This window comes from Doryrhamphus excisus, linkage group LG16 (assembly GCF_037039965.1).
Source record: "Doryrhamphus excisus strain RoL-2023G ecotype Guam linkage group LG16, RoL_Dexc_Guam_v1.1, whole genome shotgun sequence".
In the NCBI taxonomy this organism is placed as follows: domain Eukaryota; kingdom Metazoa; phylum Chordata; class Actinopteri; order Syngnathiformes; family Syngnathidae; genus Doryrhamphus; species Doryrhamphus excisus.
Window position 1 is genome coordinate 12077317 of NC_136372.1, and position 17643 is coordinate 12094959.

Below are 17643 nucleotides of genomic sequence, written 5' to 3' on the forward strand. Positions count from 1 at the left end.
ATGAGCGTTTCGGACAATAATAAATCAATACATATTACGTTTTTTTCAACAAAGAAATACTTTCCTCTGTTTCAGTGAATTTAGTATTTTAGTTGATTTGCATTGTATCTGCTATTTTATTTTGTAATAGTCAAAAACGGTCACTAGATGGCGCCCATTCTGCCTTGTACACTATATATGACACGTGCATCCGATTCAGCATTTGAATACACACAAAATATGAAAGTTAAGTCACAGATAGAAATTTAAATACGTTCTACTGCTGTGAAAAAAGTGTAGAAATACATATTTATTTTATTTCAAAATGAATCGTATTGCATACAACAAATATACAGATAACTTCTTATTGGGAACAAATTAGGAATTTCCTGTATCTAACATGAATGGTTCCATTTCGTTATGTAATTCCTGAATATTATGTCATAGAGGCAATTTTCTGACTTGTTAAATATTCCCTGGCAGGAGCTGTAATGTTATGCATAAAGTTATCATTGCTATGTTTAAACTGAAAAAAATATATATTTCTATCATTCTGATTGCTGAAATGACACATTTCTACTAAATAAAACCCGTTACAGGCAGGATGAGAAGTGACTGTGGCAGCTAACGTGACTTGGAATCTATCTTGCAGTAAAGGATCATGGAAACAGTCATGGCACATATCTGTGGGGAATACACAAAGAAAAAGTAATGGAATTATAAATGAGTATTGAGTTAATTCAGGCCTACTTCTTGTATTTCGCACACATGCAGTATTTACCATTGTTAAGTTATATGGTGGAGTCGGACTATTCTAGTCTATATCATTTTTGAAGCGAGTTCATACCTCAAGAGCTGCGATTCCCAGCGCCACGCCAACAATCACCTCTGTGTTGTCATCAATCAACTGCTCTATCTTTGCAAAGCAACCTGGAACCGTCTGAGAAGAATACAGAACACAAGTTAGATGAAGTAGGCCACCAACACATTGGAGGTGGGATCTTTTCAATACGTACCGAGAAATTGTCGATCACTGTTTGATTACAGGGCTTATTATCAGCGGAAGCGCAGCACGGAGGCGGGTATTGATTGTTGTTGGCCATATAATATGGAGAGTCAACAAAGTTTGACGAGTTGTAGATTCCACAACATTTTAACTAAGTAGAAAAAAAAGAGAATACATGTCACATAGGTGTCAGTCTTAATTGATAACCGTGAGTTTTGTTTACGCACTGTGTTCATTGTTGTATCCCACAGTCCTGTAATGTCAGCGTTCTTCCCATAGTCCTTCTTTATGCTCTTCACGGCTGCCGTACCAAGCTTGGCAAATAACTCTTCGGCCTACCATGGAAACATTCATTCTGTCACTTGGACAGCCAAGGTACTTAAAAGCAGTATTAATCAAGTGTTCTGGATGTCTGAACTTACCAAAGGTCTGAAGACCAAGATCACCACAGCTCCTGCAACCTCTGCTATGAAGACCAGCAGGATTATGATAAAAAACTGGGGAAATAAATCAAAATAGTTTTACTTTACTCAACCAAAAGTCAACCCTGAAGACATATAATTCATATCTGACACCCTAAATATGCACCATCACCCATTAAAGACTAGTGGTGATAGTCAGGGGCGTCACTAGGTTCTGAGAACAGGGGGACTTAGCCCCCTGGAGATGCACAGGATATGAATGAATGTAGTAGGCATTAAAAAAAAATCAAAACAAACAAATAACGAACAAGAACCGGGATATAACTTTCCCACTTTTGGACAGATTTAGTAGAAATATTCAATTGTTTTAGGCCACCATTAAATTTACACAAGTACACACAATCTACACTGCAAAACCACTGCTATAGCTCTGCAACCATTCTGTCTAGTGGACAGTGATCAATTATATAATAATCATGATTATATTATTAATTAGCCTATTATTATTACTATCATCATTATTCTTCTTCTGATTATTACTATAGGTTTATCGGCTTGCTTATTAGCCTGCTTTTGCCCTATTATATGAAATTTGTCTGCTGATGTCCGTTGATTTTTTTATTAAAAAAAATCAATAAATTTAAAAAAATCAATAAAAAATATCAAATTATTTGGAATTATAAAGAACATTTTAGGGGGTCTGAAGTCCCCCTAAAATAGGCCTAATGACACCACTGGTGATAGTTAATAGTTTTAACACATGCAAACTGGAAAACATAACACTTGTTTCATCCATCAGACCGCCTACCAGCAGCAGCATGCACTTGCTCTCTCTGGCAGCGCCGCAGCAGCCCAGGAAGCCGATGATGACCAGCAGTGCGCCGACGGCGATCAGCAGGTAGCCCACATTGAGCACCTGATTGAGCTCTGTGGGTGCGTTATCAATGCTCCCGAGGAAGCCCAGGATAGAGCCGCTATCCACCTTCACCCAGATGCCAACACCCAGGATGGCTGCACCTGCTACCTGGGATATAAGGATGCATATTCGGTCAGTGTTGAAAACTGTATCATGATATCTTATTAGCTAACTGTAATTGAAGAAAATGTTCAAGTACGATCGTCCCACATCACAGTGCTTCACATGATCATGTTTTTAACAAATCATATTTATTTCATGGTTGACTGTGGCCTATTATTAATCCAATAATATGCTTAATGATGCATTTATTGCCTAAATTAATCATTTTCAAGAATTAAAATGGCTAAATTAAGTAATATACACATATAAGGCATGCAGAAGATGCATTCAAAGATGTGATATATTGTATTTTTATTGTAATGTTCAGTGAGACGCACAAGCACCAGACTTGCCGTAACAACAGGCATTTATTACAGGTTTGAATTATCTCCCAACAGGAACAATAATCCCTAACAAACATCACTTCGGGTCCGTCCCTCACTGATACTATGTATATCTTTATTGATTAATATGTATGTAAAGGTGACTATAGGGGTGTTATTTTATGCCTAAAGGGCTCTCATCATTCATTCATTTTCTACCGCTTATCCTCATGTGGGTCGCGGGGATGCTGGAGCCTATCCCAGCTGTCTTCAGGCAAGAAGCGGGGTACACCCTGGACTGGTCGCCAGCCAATCACAGGGCACATATAGACAAACAACCATTCACACTCACATTCATACCTATGGACAATTTGGAGTCACCAATTAACCTAGCATGTTTTTGGAATGTGGGAGGAAACCGGAGTACTCGGAGAAACTCCACACAGAGATGGCCGAGAGTGGAATCAAACTCAGGTCTCCTAGCTGTGTGGCCTGCGCGCTAACCACTTGTCAGCCGTACAACCGTAACATATTTAGAAGGTGGTAAACAGGTTTTAAATGCTCCAACAAAAAAAAATTGTCATTTATCAATAAGGAATCCTACTCCACGGCAATTCACTTATCACAGATGGGCCATACATAAGGGATTACTGTATTTTTAGAGAGGCTGCAAGTAATGATAATTCTGTGTTGCAAATGTCATTTCCCTCCAGATATATTTGTATATCATATATATAATGTCTTATATGGTGTGGTATGCATTAAATACCAAAAATTAAGTATCAAAAGCATCAACTTACAAAGATGATCCCATTGAAAAGGAACATCATAAACTTGAGGAAACCAAAGCATCCCATTTCTTCAGCAGATGTTTCCAAACTACATTGAAAAAAAAAAAAAGAAAAGTGCAGTTATCTCAGTGACGTTAAATCCTTACACTATTGACATTAAAGACTTTGTTAGCTTTGTCCAGTGGGAGGGGCAGGATACACCTGTTCTCCTTTTTTCCAACCTTTATGAATATAATAACCTTTCCTTCTCAAACATGCTTTTCAATTCATCCACATGACATTCAACAAACACGTCTCACCTTACAAGCAGCAAGGGTTTTAAGGCTTTGTTTGGTTTGCTTCACCAGGAAGTGTTCCTGGTGTATTTTCTGGGAAAGCTTTGAGGAAGGGCCAAAACTTGGACACAAATGTTGCGCAAATGATTTGTGTTAGGTTTATGTTGTTATTTTGTGTCTGTTAATTTATCACTTATAAGAGACGTGTCGTGGAAGAGGTGTGACATTATTCAGCAAATATGAAGAAAAAGTTACATTTTACACACAAAAGTTACTAACCAGTTATTTAGTTTTTATGAAAATATTTTGGTTTTTTTACAATGACAACCAATTAATTATTAAAGCATGTGTGTCCAACTTGAAGCGTGGGGGCCGCTTGCAGGCTGCAGCTAATTTTGTTATTGGCCCATTGTTCATAAAAAAATAAAAAAATAAAATAAAAATGGAAAAAAGCAAAATTAAGGAGAAATTGTTGAAATATTGATACTAATAATTAAGGATGCTCGATATCGGCATAAAAATGAGATATCTGTATCATATTTTTTCCCAATCATGACAACCAATATTTAAAAAATGCTGTATATAACACATGTTCATTCCACCACAGGAGATGTCATGTTTCACTTATCGGTATTATGTCAGCTGATATCGGAAATTAAGAGTTGGATAATATTGTTTTTCAGCAAAAAAATGCTCTTATAAAACGCAGTTCTGCCAACTTTTGGTCGTTTTTTTTCCCATCTTAAAACTACTTCAAACTTGCAAACTTTTATTACAGAAGTGTGTCTCTTGATTTAAAAAAAATGTCTTTGGGACTCCAGCACACCACAGCGAGAGCCCCAAATGTCCATTTGCGGCCCGATACAAGAATATTGTTCTCTCTCATCTTTAAATCTCTTTCCAGATGACCTCTCCAGATGTAAAGAGTGTGTATTTGTGTAGCCCTCTGTGCTCTTTGTTTGGCGTTACAAAATGAATTATTATCCCTGAAACTCTTTTGTGTGTAGTAACTTGTTGCTTTCTCAAATATTGCCACAGCCCGTTATTACTCACTACTCATGTGTATTACTGCCCTATGTCTTATTTAACTGCCCAACAGATAACCAGAATTAATAGAGCAAAAGCAGGAAGGAGTTTGTCAGCTCACTGAGCCTGCTGGTCCACATCAGGTTAATCATATATTTGGGGGTCACAGGTTAGTGGTCTTGGTGCATACAGTCATAGTTGCCTTGACACCCCCCTCTGCCTTGGTAATGTAATGGTTTATTTGTTTCATGCTTAACAGCTTATATTAACGCATTCATTCTCGGCACCTTTTCAGAAGACAACCCCTTCAGTACCAGCCATTTTATACAATTTTTACTAATCTTTCGAGGTACACTGAATATTTTTTTCTATGGCTATATAAACATGGAACCTACCAAAACAAAGATTTGACTCCTGTCTTCATCAGGGAAAAAAAGTTTTTTTCTACCTTTTTCTGTTCTATAGTAATCAGCAGTTGTAGTAAGTTTCAGGAAAATATCAGTTCCCGACTAAAAAAGGGAGAAAGCAGATTTTAGTGAAAAGATACATCCATCCATCCCTTTTCTATGCCGTTTATCCTCACAAGTGTTGCAGGGGTATGTTGGAGCCTATCCCAACTGATTTTGGGCGAGAGGCAGGGTACACCCTGGACTGGTCGCCAGCCGATCGCAGTGAAAAGACACAGTTCAAGCATTCATTCATTCATTTTTTACCGCTTATCCTCACGAAGGTCGCGGGGGTGCTGAAGCCTATCCCAGCTGTCTTCGTGTGCGAGAGGCGGGGTACATCCTGGACTGGTCGCCAGCCAATCACAGGGCACATATAGACAAACAACCATTCACACTCACATTCATTGACTAAACCCTATTATGAGTTAAAAATAGACATATAGACATATATAAATATGGCTTTTTATGTTTATTTTAGATTTCCAGAATTTGTTTTAAAGATTCATGAAGATAATTTTCTGTATGATTTTTAGATTTATTAATAAAAGTATGTTTATTATTGTCTCTGACACCTTTTATTGTCACTATCTTTCTGTCAATCAAAACTAATCACTATTATTGTTTGTATTTTGTATACACTCTCGCCACTTTACCTCATCATTCATTCATTCTCTACCACTTATCCTCACGATGGTTGTGGGTGTGCTGGAGCCTATCCCAGCTGTCTTCAGACGAGAGGAAGGGTACACCATGGACTGGTCGCCAGCCAGTCACAGGGCACATATAGACAAACAACCATTCACACTCACATTCATACCTATGGGCAATTTGGAGTCGCCAATTAACCTAGCATGTTTTTGGAATGTGGGAGGAAGCCGGAGTACCCGGAGAAAACCCACGCATGCATGAGGAGAACATGCAAACTCCACACAGAGATGCCCCAGTGTGGAATCAAACTCGGGTCCCCTAGCTGCGTGGCTGTAAAAATGACTGTAAAATTAGTAAAGACCAGTAGATGTTGACTATCGTCCCCAATTAGCACAACACAGTGCTATTAAGTGTTATCCTACTCAGGCTAGTATTTTGCGATATGGACTAATGTAATGTATGCATTGCCTCAATAGATCATCTGTTATCACTGCATCATGTTCAGTACGGAGTCACTCTGGTTAGACATTATTAATAAAGCAGTCATGAAAAACAAAAAGAAAACATTAGAAAATGCAATTCTCCCAATCCAATGCAAATTAGAGCTGCACATCAACAAACACATGCAAATGTTTGAACATGACCCCATCCCGATGTTAGACCTCATAGTAAACCCTCACTGAGCAGCATCCATGTAAAATATATACATACTTCAACATTGGCATAGGTGCCATGTTTACAGATAAAACAACTGAAATACACAGTAAGTCAAGCCATACACCGTACCTGTCAGGAAACTATCCAAAGGTGTGCTCTGGTGCTGGGTCCCCTACAGAGTCTCTTCCTTGACTCCGGTGATGGAAAATGTTCCTGTGGGGGTGGAAAAAAGTCACAAACAAGAGTCAAGTCTCATCCAGTGTGGCTCGTCTTACATCCGAAAGAGCTGTAGATGATTTTTCTCCTGTTATTTTAAGGAGGATAGCATGTTATATGTACTAACAGGGGAGGGGGTGGTAGGGGGTGTGGCCAAAGCAGCTGAGTAACACGCATCACCATGGAGCTGGGCTTAGGGCTTGCCAGCGCTGTGGGATCACCTGTTTGTAAACACACACTCACCGCCACTTAGAATCAAAACATTCTAAAGAAGCAAATGACAAAGGGGGAAATAAGTCACATTTGTAATTAATTGTCAGTTGACGGGGCGATGAGATATGAATGCATATGATCCCGATGAGTGGGAGTGTCAACTGTGTCATGAGTGGTAATAGTCATCTCAGCTTTATGATATACTGTACTGTAGCTCAAAAAAATATACTATTGTTACTTCACTTTTTGATTGGCTGGCAACCAGTCCAGGGCGTAACCCGCCTCTCCCCGGAAGACAGCTGGGATAGGCTCCAGCACCCCCCGCGACCCTCCTGAGGATAAGCGGTAGAAAATGAATGAATGAATACTTAACTTTTTTGCCCTTTTTTTTTTTTTTACATATTTCGTCTTATATTGTCTTTTATTTTTACTTATTTTAACTTTAACATTATTACGACTTTATTCTTGTAAAACTTGGACTTCTTTCATTTTTATACATTTTTCTTTCAATATTTTGACTTAATTCACGTAAATGTTATACATTTCTGCCGGGTTTTTCTCCAGTTACTTTTTTATTCTTTCTTTTTGTTCCTTTTCCTCTCATAATTATGACCATTATCACCTGACTTTCACAAAATTACCACTTTATCCATTGTTTTGTTTTTTTTTTACATATTTTGTTTTTACTTTAATATTTGTACTTATTTTAACTTTAACATTATTACGATTTTATTCTTGTAAAACTTGGACTTTTTTCATTATTATACATTTTTCTTTCAATATTTTGACTTTATTCACGTACATGTTATGCATTTCTGATGTTTTTTTCCCAGTTACTTTATTCTTTCTTTTTGTTCCTTTTCCTCTCATAATTATGACCATTATAACCTGATTTTCACAAAATTACCACTTTCTCCATCGTTTTGTTTTTCAAGTGACTTTTTCCTCTTAATATTTTTCTATTTTTGCTGTTGGTGTTCCGTTTTAGGACAAGGTGGTGCAATTCCTTAATGAACGTAGATACCAAAGTCATGGTTGGGCGTGGGTTTCAAACTTTCTTGGGGTTGTTATTTTTTTGTTACAGGAATAAAGTCAAAATATTATTGGAATAAAGTCATAATTACGAGAAAACAATGTACAAAAACAATGTTAAAATAGTTGGCAAATTAATAAAACAGCAGAAACAAAGAATAACATCTAAATAGTGATGGAGAAAATCACAATCTCATGACAAAAAAATGTGAGAATAAATTCATTCATTCGTTCATTCATTTCTACCGCTTTTTCCTCACAAGGGTCGCGGGGGTGCTGGAGCCTATCCCAGCTGTCTTCGGGCGAGAGGCGGGGTACACCCTGGACTGGTCGCCAGCCAATCACAGGGCACATATAGACAAACAACCATTCACACTCACATTCATACCTATGGACAATTTGGAGTGGCCAATTAACCTAGCATGTTTTTGGAATGTGGGAGGAAACCGGAGTACCCGGAGAAAACCCACGCATGCACGGGGAGAACATGCAATGAGAATAAATTCATGAGGAAAAATAATTTTAGTAAAAAAGTTGAAAGTAAAAGTAGTAAAGAAAGTAAAGAATAAATAAGTCCTAATTAGGGATGTCCGATAACCCATACGCTGATATTGTCCCATGCCTACATCAGCCTATACTGATACCAATGTGTAACATGACTGAATGAACAGGTGTACATAATATCACATATTATAATATATATTATATAATATTCATGAGCGGGAAAAAATCTGAGATGCATTTTCTTCTGTACAGTATATATATAACTTCTTAGTACATTGAATACTTTGGTTTGCCTGACCTTCACAATGCGATGAAAGAACATGAGTGACGCATTGAAATGGACTACACTGCAAATAAAAGAATGAATGATTAACGTGATAGGAAAACTAATTCATTGTGTTTAAGTAGGTAATACATCCACAAAGTAAATAACGCATATCTCCAAACCCTAATCTAATCTTCTAAATAGTCATTTACAGTCACATGTATGTATATTTCCCTAAATATTCCCCAGTTTAAATGACATAGAGTGAGTGAAAGGTTGAGTATCGGTCATGACTGTGCCATGACACTAATGTGTCTTGTGCACACCCACACTCGACACAAACACCCGCAAGTGCTTTACGTAAGAGGCATGCTGCACACTGCAAATGACATTTAGTTAAATAATAGTACGGTGTGAATAGAGGCCACGTATTTTAATGATTCATCAGTTGAAAGGACTGACAAGGAAGAAAAAGTGCTTAGAAAATAACAGACAAACAATATAACGTGACACAGTCGGACAGAATTTTTCCTGAGAAATTGTCATATAATATTCACTTGACTGGAAGTGTAAGTAAATCGATAGTAAATGGAAGATTCGCACACACACGCGCCTTTGTTCAGTGTCAGTAACAGTAATACGTCATCTTAAATTACAACCTCAATCTTGTCATTTTCACAGTTTAAATAACACAGATGTGCTGCTAGCTTAATATTCACAAACTACACAACAATTCTTATTTTGGTTGTAATCAGCCTTCATAATAAAACTATGTGCAAAGATGGCAACCTGCAACATCTGGATTACTTCCTTTCCAAACATTATATTCTTGCGGACTTGAATATTTTGAATATTTACCAAAACAATGCCTTGGTGCTTAAAGCTACACCGCTCATGCTACTGTCTGCTCTGGCAATACACACATGCTTGTAACAATAATGCTATAATCATGGTTGAATGAAAAAAAAAAAACACAACATGAAATGTCCTCTGGTAAAATTGAAAGTGTATTTTTTTTCTCATTAACAATAATAATTGAATTACAACAGGCTGTGTCCTGCACAGCAGCTAATCAGACCTTTGTTGTTGTTTTGAAAAACACAACTAATATTCATCAAGAGTCTTCCTCTGGTACTTCAGTTCCTTTTCAGCCATAGCCCGAACCCCCTCAGGAGGACAGTTTTTCTGGGTGGCTCTTCAGCTTGTGGAATTTAACACTGTCCAGTTTCTCGAAGCGCTTGCTGCAGAACTCGCACGTGTAGTTGTAGTGGGCTTCTGGAGTGTGTTTCTTCATGTGCCAGTTTAGGGACGCACGCTGACGACATTGATAGCCGCAGATTTCACATCTATTTGATGATGGTGTTGAAAGAGGAATGGAAGGAAGCAATGTGTTAAGAACCAAAACAAGAAAATAATCTGGTAGTGGAAATCACAGTCATTATAGATAACAATATAACAGTCAGATTCATGGTGTCATCTTACAAAAGAACGCTACACTCATCACACAGCAACTTAACACTTAAAAGGTATACCCGAGAAATGCATGTGCCAATATGTAAATAACATGTACTAATGAGTTTAAAATGAAAAAATGCATAATTCATTGCGTCTGTAATGACGTCAGCCTCCCTGTGGGCTCTGGCCTTGAGACAGCGGCAGCATTGCAGTGCCATCCTACCATTTTCTATGCGTTTGTGCTCCAATTAAATGCTTTGCTCAGATGAAAATCTTTAAAAGTTGCCCCCCCCCCATTTTAAACTTGTATTGGTACATGTTTGTACATTTATTAGGCACACCTTTTGAGTTTGAAGTTATTAGCCTTAAAAACTTACTGTAAAGGTGTTTCTCCTGTGTGAGTCCGCCTGTGAACTTCCAGGTGGTTCTTGCGCTTAAATGACTTTCCACATGTCTCACATATGAAATCTCTGACTCCTGGAAATACATATTCATTAAGATGATATTTTTTCGAGAAAAGTACAGTATATACCATAGATAGTATACTGATCAAAAGGTAAATTTGTGCGTTCCTTTGTGTGGTCACCTGAATGGATGATCATGTGGCGATGCAGGTGGTTGGAAAGGTAGAATTTCTTTCCACAGCCTGGATGTGGGCAAACCTTGGTCCTGCCTTTCCTGTGAACTAGGTTGACATGATTCTGCAAAAAGTGGCGCGATGAACAAATAATAAAAAGCTGAAATATTAAATGTGAATGAAACAGGTGGAAGCTCACCTGGAAGCTGCTTATGGCTACGTAGACTTGACTGCAACCCTCGTATGGACAATGGAACATCTTTAGCATCCCATCAGCCTCAATAACTGGGCCGCGCCTGTTTCTCTTTGACCTGGCATTTCAAGTGGCAATAATAGATTTATGTTACATAACACACCTTCACTTGAAGTTATTATGTTGGTTCAGTTTATTAATGTAGTGTTTTTTGTTTTTTTTTTTAAACCAACTAACCGACTAAGACTCCGTTGTAGCTCACGGTCGCTACTTAGCTCCAGAGTGTCAACAGCTGGCTGCTGCAGCTGCTTGTCACTCAATCCTGTAAAGCACAGAAACGGCTCAAATGCAAACTGGACCCAAATAGTAGCGTGGAGTAATGAATTTGTGATTCCGCTCTGAATGTAACACACCTGTCATGGAGACGTCATCGCCCACTGCTGGAGTTTTTGATGCAGACTCGCAAGCTTGGTTGTAGGTGACCCCGCCGAGGACGGTGCAAGTGACTTCCTCCACATTTCCGGCACCCATGTTGAGCTGAATGCCCTCTGATGAAAGAGCCTCGTAGCTGGGGCCAGTTATGATAATTAGCTGGGAAGCAAAATGATATATGGCAACTTCAATGCAATGTTTCATCATGTCTATAATAGAATACACACGCTCATCCTAACCTGTGAGCCTTCTAAAGCAGTCTGCTGGTCACAACTCGTCACCACCGTCTCCAAAGTGTGAGGGTCAAAAAGTTCACCCCTGTGCTCCTCTGCTTCCACGGCGGGTGGGGCCAAAAGCTCTGGCTGGGAAGGTGACTGGGCCGAGTCACTCAAGTCTTCATCCGGCTTTCCCAATTTATCAACAAAGGACGTTGCCATAGTGACACATTCATAACCACATCCGATGTGCTCCTCTTCTCCAAGTTGCTCATTTGCGCCTTCATCTCGGCTTTGCCTCACATCGTCAGCTTCCTCTTCTGAGGCGAGGGAGTGAAACATTGCTTCAGGGGAGCCTTGGGGTCGCTCCAGTACCATCTCCATCTCCCACACTTGCGGTTCGGTCAGCGGGGGGTCATTGGAGGAGGTTTCCATACTGGCATGATGTGATTGATCTTCATTCTGTTCTATGTTATTTGTGGTTATGTGCTGAACCTCAGAAACAACCGTAGTTTCTTCTAAATCTACAAAAATAGGAAGTGTGTTATTGTTTGACACAATAACGGTTTATAGTTTGTCAATACGCACCTTTGTTTGTTTTTCTTCCCCGACCGACTAATCTCTTAGGCACCAGTGAGTCTTTTTTTGCAGCGCTTTCACAATCATCTCCATGCTCTCTCTCCTCCCCCTCCGAGTCACTTGTCTCTCTCAGCGGGGAGAAAAGTTGTTGCACAAATGAATGGTCGGAGTCACATTGCCAGATAGCAGCCGTGGAGAAGTTAGGCTGGGGCTCCAAAGCTATAAGCTGGGGCTCATGGGGGCAGGAACGCAAGTGCTCCTGGTACCAACACACCAGGGTATGGAGGCTTGACTCACGCTCTTTCTTTACTGGCAAAACAACACACAAAGAAGGTGTCAAATAACAGTGATTTGTATATTTGGTCATTTAAAAATGCAATATGTTGGATATTATTTAATGGTTGTTGGGAAGCTGTTCCAAAAGTGATTTCTTAGATCCTAGATTCCTAGAAGTGTTTGTTCAAAGGTTGTGTTTCCTGTGTGGAATCTCCGCACGCCCTCTTGAGGAGGCTGACGTGCAAAAGCCTCTGTCAGTACTGAGTTTAATGTCCATCCATACTTGGGATCGACTTAATGATCAATTAATCCACTATTTTGTCCTTAAAACTGTAGGGTTTCCCATACATTTATTTATTAATTTGTGGTGGCAAGCACAGTTGGTCTCTCTTCCTTAGCTTGTTAGCGTATGAGCACAGAGGACAATTTTTGTCATATACCACAGTGGAAAGATATATATATACTGTATCATTTTCACTGTCCATACAATCCCATGCTATGCATCATTGTTGTACTATAAATAATATTTACCTTTTCCATTGTTTACAGGCTCCTCACTTGCAGTGTTTTTCCTGTAACACACAATAGTGTCATTTGAAGAATGTATAGTCAGCTGGAAATAAAATGCAAATCTGTTTTTAAAAATGTGTTGCATGACAAATCTACCCGACTGAAAATCTTAGTTAGGTCTTATTAAGGTGTTGAAGTAAATCAAGTCGTCCAAATAACCTGCTGCAACGCTCACCGTGAATTTTTCTGTTGATATTTCTCTCCAAATGTGGAATGAAGCAGAATTAAATACTCTGCAAGTCCAGCATCACTCAGACTTGTGCGCCTCCGGAGCTCACTCCAAAGCTTGTGCGCCTCTCCCAGGTAAACCCTCCGAATATCGTACTTCTTTCGGGATTCAAGGCGTCGCTGGGCTCGGTCGGAGTCTGTAAGTCTGGGCCGTCCCCTGCAGCGCCTTAAAGCACCTTTCCCGTGGTCCCCAGCCGTTTCAGCGTCCAAGGGGACCTGAAAATCTGTCAGGCTATGCGCCATCTTGGCAACAACAGCTGATGATGTGATCATCCGGAAGTTGTGCTGGACTCGAACAGGATGTACTTGAGAAAACCACAGCAACTATTTTTTATATTATATTTTTTATTGTGTTGTAGTAAAAACATTATCAAAACATTCCTATACAATTCTCACATCTACATTAATCTCTAAAATGAGTCCAGTGTACTCCCGCGGAACAAGCCGGAACTAATTGATCTTAACGTTGGTTTCACACGAAGCAAATCACACAAACACAAATGTGCTACATGTAAATAGAACCGATAGCGTCAGACATGGCAGATATTTTAACTCATATTTTCGCAAGCATGTCTCAAGCGGACTCAAATAAGGACCTTGTTGTAACTCCCCCTGCACCTCCACAGTGCAGTGTCCTAATAGTCGGAGAACAAAGTCTCGGACGTTCGCTGCTGCTGCTGACGGCCGTGACAGCTGCCTCTCAGATGGGGATGAGGGTGGTGTTCTTCGCCCCTGAGCAGATACAAAGCCTGCCAGCATCTCTGCAGAAATGTATACCAAGTCTAAACCCGGAGAGTCTAAAGGTATGTTATAAAATTATTAAATGGCACCAGTAAAAAAAAGCAGTATGAGAGGGAGAACAAGTGTTAAAAAGTCAATGGGAACCCTAAACCTTTTCCCTCCAAAAACTGCTCGTTTATTTGTCTTTTTTAAAACAAAAAAAACATCCCATTCATACTAAGTCGGTAGTAATTTCTGAATATGTATCGTCTATAGTAATAATCAGTTATTTTGCTGTTTGCCAGTGTAATTTATAAGAATGCAGACAACTAATAAATCAGCATAAATTACATTCATTCATTCATTTTCTACTGCTTATCCTCACAAGGGTTACGGGGGTGCTGGAGCCTATCCCAGCTGTCTTCGGGCGAGAGGCAGGGTACACGCTGGACTGGTTGCCAGCCAATCACAGGGCACATATAGACAAACAACCATTCACACTCACATTCATACCTATGGACAATTTGGAGTCGCCAATTAACCTAGCATGTTTTTGGAATATGGGAGGAAACCGGAGTACCCGGAGAAAACCCACGCATGCACAGGGAGAACAATCAAACTTCACACAGAGATGGCTGAGGGTGGAATTGAACTCAAGTCACCTAGCTGTGTGGTCTGCGCGCTAACCACTCGCCGCCATGCAGCCCACATAAATGACACTGTGAGTGTAAACATTGTCAGCTTGTCAATGCTAATGTTTTTATTACTATTTTTATTACTATATTTTTCCAAGAAAATCAGATTCTGCTATCCGAGGACTGTGGAGGAGTTGCTTCAGCAAGTCGCAGGCCTTCATGAATCCAACAACTCCTTTCCCACTTCTCCGTCACTGGTCATCGTTGACAGGTTGGAGGACTTCCTGTGCGGACTTGCATGTGATCGCTACAGTGGGTATCACCCAGGTGAGCAGTCTTGCGCTGCACACCTAGCAGCTCTTTTGTGCGACACGGCTACTTTTCTCACAAGCGTCCTTAAGCATCAGTCACCGACCTCAGCCCCCTGCCGCGTAATCGCCTCTTATAAGTCACAAGAGGACAAGGGCGACTCCCCCGTCTCGGATCCTGTCCTTGATGCCCTTGACCGCTACTTTGAGGTACGATGTACTCTGCACCAAGACAGAAGCTACAAAGCCACAGAAGCTGGACAGCAGGAGGTGTGGCACATTTATTTTTCTGGACTTGGTATCACAAATGAGCCTTGCACCACAGACTCTCAGGTCAAGGCAGGTTTAGCTCAAGAGTGGCAGTTGTTAATATTCCCTGATGGTTTAATGGAGTTTAAGTTAGTTTGAGCATCTTTACATCAACAATGGATACAGTGCTTGCAATATGATATACTATAGTAGGTATTTAGTACATAACTTACCGTACGTCCACCCACATGAGAAAGACATAATCCTAACATAACACATGTTTTGCAGAGATTAAAAAAAGAGTTGAGTTGTGAAGCACTTCCTGTTTACAAATGCACAAGTCTTTCTCTTTCAAGAAAAATGAAGAAAATACAACAGCTAAAGAATAAAAAAAAAAGAGTAAAAAGGCAGTTTGTGGTAATAATGAATGGAATGGAACATCAAAATATTAATATTCCCTTCAATTCTATCCACATTAATGTCATAATACATTGTAGTATTGTAGTCAAAGCCTTTATTGAACTCTTTATCAGTTTGTACAACATGTTTTCATAAGAGAAGCAAACCAAAGGCAAACATTAGTGTAACTTTGCATTGAAATATCACCAATACCTTTCTATACAAAAATAAAAATAGATCTGTACAGCCTACAGTCATTTTGTATTCTACAACTTGGAAATGAACATTGTTATTTACAAATACAGTGATTGTTTTGTAGCAAGGCTGAAAGATATAGTCTGTTTAAATCTCTACAAAGGACTACAACCCCCTTGTGTTACGTTTTCCGACCTTAATGTCAATTAAGTTATTCAGTTGTAATAGTATTTGTGGAAAATATTTCACTCACGCCATTGCAATGATCTCCATTTAAGTTTGATGCAACACTGTCATCATTTTGTTGTATCAAAACCTGAGTGGCATTAGTACAATAAAGTGTCAAGTACTTTATTAATGAAGGATTGCAAAACTGCTGATGTGCTTTATGCTACTTTGAGTCTGGGAGGATATACCATGCTCCAGTTGTAAATTCGCCCTAAAAACTACTTTTAGAAGATTCATTGATGTCATTGATGATTGATTCAGAGGTTAGTACAGTGGAGCCCGCTTATGTTGACAACCCTCGAACTGGCTGACTGATGTCAACATACAGTGGTGTTTGCTGTCTTCCTGATTTCTTATTCTTTTGCATGTTTGTCACACTTATACGTTTCAGATTCAGATTATCAAATACATTTAAATATTAGTCAATGGTAACACAACTGAACATACAGTAAAATGCAGTTTGTAAATGAACAAATGTTTTTAATGATTAATAATCTTAATAATTAAAAAAAGAACATCATACCAACAGTAAAATATGGTGGTGGTAGTGTGATAGTCTGGGCTGTTTTGCTGCTTCAGGACCCGGAAGACTTGCTGTGATAAATGGAACCATGAATTCTGCTGTCTACCAAAAAAATAGAGTAAAGTCGAATATCTGGCCATCTGTTGGTGACCTCAAGCTGAAACCAACACGACAATGATCCAAAACACACCAGCAAGTCCACCTCTGAATGGCTGGGAAAAAAACAAAATGGAGACTTTGGAGTGGCCTAGTCAAAGTCCTGTGGCATGACCTTAATGAGGTGCTTCATGCTGGAAAACCCTCCAATGTGGCTGAAGACAACAAGATGAGTGGGTCAAAATTCCTCCACAGCGCTGTAAGAAACTCATTGCAAGTTATCACAAACGCTTGATTGCAGTTGTTGCCCAACCAGTTTTTAGGTGTTTTTTTTTTCTCTCCTTTTATAACAAAAAGTTTTGTTTTGTGTTCAGTTGTGTTGTCTCTGACTAATATTATTTTTTTGATTATCTGAAACATGTAAGTGTGACAAATACGTGGAAAAAAACCCCCAAAAAACACTTTTTCACACCACCAACTTAATCGAAACTAAAACTAGCCATGGCTTGCACATTTACTTGTGACATTGACCAGAAACATAAGGAGATTTGACGATAATAAAACATTTTTCTAGTAATAGCAGTTTGTTGACATGGTTTGTACATTTTATTTAATTTTTTTTTCCTTTTGTGCTTTTTGTTTTAATTCTTCTATTTTCAGATAGTAAGGCGCATGTTGGCACTCTGTTCCAGCGTTTCAGAGGTTAAACAACAGGATCGCTTAAATATAAAATAATTTCTGTGGAAAAAACGGCCTGTCCATACTGGAATGTTTTCAGGTCAAAACGGTGAAGTATTTCATTGTTTCAGTGCATTGAAATTGTATTTTTGCAGGGTAGGAAAATCGGACTATTCCGCTTTGTTGGTACCATGTGGACCAGCAAATAGTACTTTCTGGGAACGACCAGAAGTGATGTTTACTGCTACAGAAAAGCCAGTAAT

General features: G+C 39.2%; 3 protein-coding genes across 3 annotated transcripts; 1 reads left to right on the top strand and 2 right to left on the bottom strand.

Annotated features, from left to right (window-relative positions):
- Positions 1-290: 290 nt before the first annotated feature.
- On the bottom strand, positions 291-6918 carry tspan34b (tetraspanin 34b). Its single transcript, XM_058049352.2, has 8 exons — positions 6724-6918; positions 3549-3627; positions 2216-2431; positions 1408-1482; positions 1213-1320; positions 996-1136; positions 827-919; positions 291-663 (listed from the first exon to the last, which is right to left on the bottom strand). Exons 2-8 carry the CDS (start codon positions 3603-3605, stop codon positions 604-606), a joined length of 750 nt encoding a protein of 249 aa, XP_057905335.2. The 5' UTR covers positions 3606-3627; positions 6724-6918; the 3' UTR covers positions 291-603.
- A 2129-nt stretch (positions 6919-9047) lies between these two features.
- Positions 9048-13613, bottom strand: znf653 (zinc finger protein 653). The gene is made up of 10 exons (XM_058049350.2): positions 13297-13613; positions 13083-13123; positions 12285-12584; positions 11721-12220; positions 11463-11640; positions 11287-11371; positions 11056-11167; positions 10866-10980; positions 10657-10756; positions 9048-10170 (listed from the first exon to the last, which is right to left on the bottom strand). The coding sequence occupies exons 1-10, from the start codon at positions 13590-13592 to the stop codon at positions 9993-9995; spliced, it is 1905 nt and encodes a 634-aa protein (XP_057905333.2). The 5' UTR covers positions 13593-13613; the 3' UTR covers positions 9048-9992.
- A 226-nt stretch (positions 13614-13839) lies between these two features.
- On the top strand, positions 13840-17243 carry swsap1 (SWIM-type zinc finger 7 associated protein 1). The gene is made up of 2 exons (XM_058049775.2): positions 13840-14152; positions 14863-17243. The coding sequence occupies exons 1-2, from the start codon at positions 13886-13888 to the stop codon at positions 15418-15420; spliced, it is 825 nt and encodes a 274-aa protein (XP_057905758.2). The 5' UTR covers positions 13840-13885; the 3' UTR covers positions 15421-17243.
- The last annotated feature ends 400 nt before the right edge of the window (positions 17244-17643 follow it).

Excerpts from the sequence above, each read along its gene's own strand:
- znf653 (XM_058049350.2), bottom strand. The coding sequence starts at position 13,592 with ATGGCGCATAGCCTGACAGATTTTCAGGTCCCCTTGGACGCTGAAACG. Across the intron at positions 13,124-13,296 it reads TATCAACAGAAAAATTCACG|GAAAAACACTGCAAGTGAGG; the intron begins GTGAGCGTTGCA and ends TGTGTGTTACAG. Across the intron at positions 11,641-11,720 it reads CTGCTTTAGAAGGCTCACAG|CTAATTATCATAACTGGCCC; the intron begins GTTAGGATGAGC and ends TTTGCTTCCCAG.
- swsap1 (XM_058049775.2), top strand. The coding sequence starts at position 13,886 with ATGGCAGATATTTTAACTCATATTTTCGCAAGCATGTCTCAAGCGGAC. Across the intron at positions 14,153-14,862 it reads TAAACCCGGAGAGTCTAAAG|AAAATCAGATTCTGCTATCC; the intron begins GTATGTTATAAA and ends TATTTTTCCAAG.
- tspan34b (XM_058049352.2), bottom strand. The coding sequence starts at position 3,605 with ATGGGATGCTTTGGTTTCCTCAAGTTTATGATGTTCCTTTTCAATGGG. Across the intron at positions 1,483-2,215 it reads GCAAGTGCATGCTGCTGCTG|TTTTTTATCATAATCCTGCT; the intron begins GTAGGCGGTCTG and ends TTATTTCCCCAG. Across the intron at positions 1,321-1,407 it reads TCTTGGTCTTCAGACCTTTG|GCCGAAGAGTTATTTGCCAA; the intron begins GTAAGTTCAGAC and ends TTTCCATGGTAG.